Genomic DNA, 3,806 nt, shown 5'->3' on the forward strand with positions numbered 1-3,806 from the left:
CAACTCTAAGCAGAGTTTGTGGAGAAAGGTATGGAGAACCTTAGCACCAACTAAGATAAAATGCTTTACATGGTTGGTTGCTAGAAGGGCTTGCCTGACACATGAAGTGCTGAGGAGAAAAGGAAAGATTATAGTATCTTGGTGTTCATTATGCGAGAACACAGCAGAGACCAACCAGCATCTATTCTTGCATTGCAACTTTACAACACAAATTTGGGCCATCTTCCTTAGTCTCACAAAAACAAACTGGACCATGCCCGAGAATACTGCAGATTTGGTGAGTTGTTGGATAAGAAGAGGGGGGAGCAAGAGTCAAAAGGCATGGTGGAGGATAATTCCACATTGCATTTGGTGGACAGTATGGAAAGAAAGAAATAGCAGAAATTTTGAAGATAGGTCCAATTCCATTCAGAAGGTTAGATGGGATTGTATTGCATGCTTTTATTTTTGGTGTAAAGAGAAAGGTTTAGAGGTTACAGAACAAATTGTAGAATTATTAGGACCCTTGTAAATATATATATATTTTTTTCTCTTCTTTTGTTCCCCTCTGTTTGCAGGTCACCAACATCTCCTTAATGCTGAAGAATACACCATTACCATTTTCAAAATAAAAAGAAAAAAAAAGTACAAGAAAATCATGTATCCCGAGATGTCTAGAATCATCTCCACTTGGAAGAAGCCACAGGCAATCTTGGTATATTTGTTTTCCACGACTTAACAGACAGGTTAACTGAAATAAGAGGAACTTCTGTTCCATGGGTCCTCAGCTTCTACTTCCTTGTTGAGCTCACTTTTTATAAAACCATGTTAATAAGACCATGTGGACTTTTGGTTCAATATCTTGTAGAGAATCCAAGGAAGTTGCTTCTCATTTGGATAAACATGCCGGTTTGCAGAGTTGAATTTGTTGTTCCAGTAGATTATAGGGTCCTTTGTGATTCTGGTAATATTGAATACCTGCAGTTGGTTGTTGCACCGTTGCTGTCTGTTATACACGTTTACAGTGTCTGTGAAGAAATGCGAGCTGCTCCTGTCAACACATTAAATCCGCAGAGAACTGCAATGATCGTGGCTGATTTTGTGAAGGTACATATCCAAAGTTGCAAATGTGAGTTAGATCGATTCACATCTCAATTAACCAAGTTTTTCTGCTATAATATTTTAGACTGGAAAAATCTCAAGTCCTGCTGACTTAAGATATCGAGAAGATCTCTTGTTTCCCGGAAGGCTGATAGAGGATGCTGGAAAGGTTAAGGTGGGAAGATCCCTGCATGAAGTAGTTAGGCCTTCAAAGCTGCAACAATTTAAAGAAGCATTTCCAGAAGAGAAGTTCCTTTTAAATCATGGAAGTAGATGGACTGATATGATCCTGGAGCACAATGCAACCGGTGAAGATGCATTGAGGGGTTGGCTAGTTGCTGCTTATGCTTCGGATATGGAACGATTGGTTCATGAACCAAGTGCAAATATCTTGCAAGAGGCTTATGACAAAATGAATTCCACATTCTCCCCATTTTTAGCTGAGTTGCAAGCAAAAGGGTGGCATACAGATCGATTTCTTGATGGTACTGGAAATCGCTTTGCGTTTTAGGTTTGTAAGATCTCAAATTCTTTGTACTTTGTTATCCTTTCCTAGTTATTAGAATACATGTAGGAGTTGGACAAAAACCTTTCATCCTCCAACGGTAGAATTTGAGAATAGCAACTCCATTTACTGCAAGCACGTCTCCAATATATGTTACTTCATTTGTTTCCGTTTATGTGCCATAGAATGAATTAAGAGGTCACCAAAAGTTTTATATGATTTTAAAAATATTTGAAGTTGTTAATGTTAATTATTGTGATTTATAGTAGTATTAAAGTAATTTTCAAAAGTTATATGTTACTCTATTTATTCCAATTTATGTTTTAAGATAATTTTCAAAAGATATATTTGATAACCAAAAAGTTTCTAGAGAGAAGACAGTTGTGGGCTTGCCACCATACAGACTTGCGCTAAACTACTACTATTAGGTAAACTAAGACAGTTGTGGGCTTGCCAAAATAGAGACTTGCAGTTGAACTAGTACTAGACACAACAGCTGGTCCTAAGACACTTCTATTTACCCATCTAACTGACACAACACCATGGGCATCAGCATTCAAAACATCCAACAGGGATGAAGGTGGATCCAAAAATGTGAGAAATAGTTAATAGCTGGATAATTTCAGTAGTATCCACATTAATTTCTAGAGGAGTAAGGTAAAATTCCAAAGCAAGTTGAAGAACAATATATTAATTCCACATGAAAAAACAGTCATAACATTTGCAGTAGCAGCAAAGCCAAGGATCCACATCCCATTGTGATCCCTGATTACTCCTCCAACATCTGCAATATTCGAGTTATCCCATCAGTATTTAGCATATAATGATGAGGCTGAGGTGGGTTCCATTTAACGTATAAGGGTGTGCGCATTCTAGAGGGCGTATTTGCCCCAACAAGGAACCAAAATTTAGCAGCTGGTTGGAAAACTTTTTTGTAATCAACAACAAATGGTTGATGTTCAAAAGTGTACTTAATCCATAGAATATGCAAGGAATATTTTTTGGGGCACAAAAGGTGTCCCTGAATGAGGTTTGAGGCCGAAGAACAGTTGGAGCCATACTGCTGGATCATGATTAAAGTTAGCAATATTTCGAATAATTTCCACTAGTCATAGTTCACTCCAAAGTGGAGCAGTCTTAGAACAAGTAAGGAACAGACGGCTGATGGTCTCTTCCTCGTGTGCATCACACATTATACAAAGAGAAAAATTGGTACAACCAATATGATTTAGGTGGAATGAAGTTGGTAATCTTCCATAATGCATGAGCAAATTAAGAAAGTGTTTTGGGCTTAGACAGAATAGGCAATTTCCAAATCCAAGAGAAGGTAGAGTTCATGGTTTGCGTATCCAGTAGAGAAAGATAGCAAGACCTAATAGGAGTTGAAATGGTGTAGCTTTTTACGTGTACAAGTGGTTCCCCAGTAGAAGTTGCGCTGATAGCACCCCAACTTCTGGGCCATGTTGGCGGGGATTTTGATGAACTCCATAATATGATTTGGTAGAGTATTTAAGGTTGAGCGAATGACTGTTGCCCAACCCGCTGTCGATACGAATCATGTTTTCGGCCTGCCAATAAGGCGAGTCTTGAAATTTTCTAGCAGGAATTGGAAATCAGCCTTGGTAAGTCTACCGGTGAAAATAGGAAAGCCCAAGTATTTTCTGAAACGAGTTCCTTCAGAGATATAAAAGGAGTTAAGAACCACAGTTTTGCACTCAACGGTAACATTTCTAGAGATTATTATATTTGCCCGATAGTTGACTAAACTGTGCCAGAATGGGGGGCCAGAATGGGGGTATCGAATCTGTTGAGGTCCTATCTATTTTTGGACATAAAATGATAACATCCGCAAAAAATAAATGAGAAGGTGGGGGACCTCTGGGGGTAAGAGTGATAGGGGGTCCAGTAACGCTGATCCACTTCCGAGTTAATATCTCCATACAGAGGATAAAGATATATGGGGAAAGAGGATCCCCTTGCCGAACACCTCTAGTAGGTTGAAAGAATTTCGTATAAGAACCATTAAGGAGTATGGAAATGGAAGTAGAAGTTAAACAAGACATAATAAGTCAGATAAGATTTAGGAGAAATTGAAATAGATGAGTGTTTCTGTTGTGGATGCGTTGGAAGCCCTTAAATTAAGTATTTAATTATATTTTTAGTTGCTTTATTTATTATTCTAGAATAGGATTTATGTTTCATAGTTTCATAAGGATTAGGT

General features: G+C 38.2%; 1 protein-coding gene across 3 annotated transcripts in view; it reads left to right on the plus strand.

Moving 5' to 3' along the window:
* Positions 1-1,760, plus strand: part of LOC102605554 (protein root UVB sensitive 2, chloroplastic) — a 10,874-nt gene extending 9,114 nt beyond the window's left edge. For all 3 annotated transcript variants that reach the window (XM_006338132.2, XM_006338133.2, XM_015305999.1), the window contains exons 9-10: positions 964-1,086; positions 1,166-1,760. In XM_006338132.2, coding sequence (XP_006338194.1) covers positions 964-1,086; positions 1,166-1,591 — 549 coding nt within the window. In that variant the 3' untranslated portion in view covers positions 1,592-1,760. The remainder of the gene's footprint in view (positions 1-963; positions 1,087-1,165) is intronic.
* Positions 1,761-3,806: the final 2,046 nt, after the last annotated feature.

This window comes from Solanum tuberosum, unplaced genomic scaffold (genome assembly GCF_000226075.1).
Source record: "Solanum tuberosum cultivar DM 1-3 516 R44 unplaced genomic scaffold, SolTub_3.0 scf00003, whole genome shotgun sequence".
Classification (NCBI taxonomy): Eukaryota; Viridiplantae; Streptophyta; class Magnoliopsida; order Solanales; family Solanaceae; genus Solanum; species Solanum tuberosum.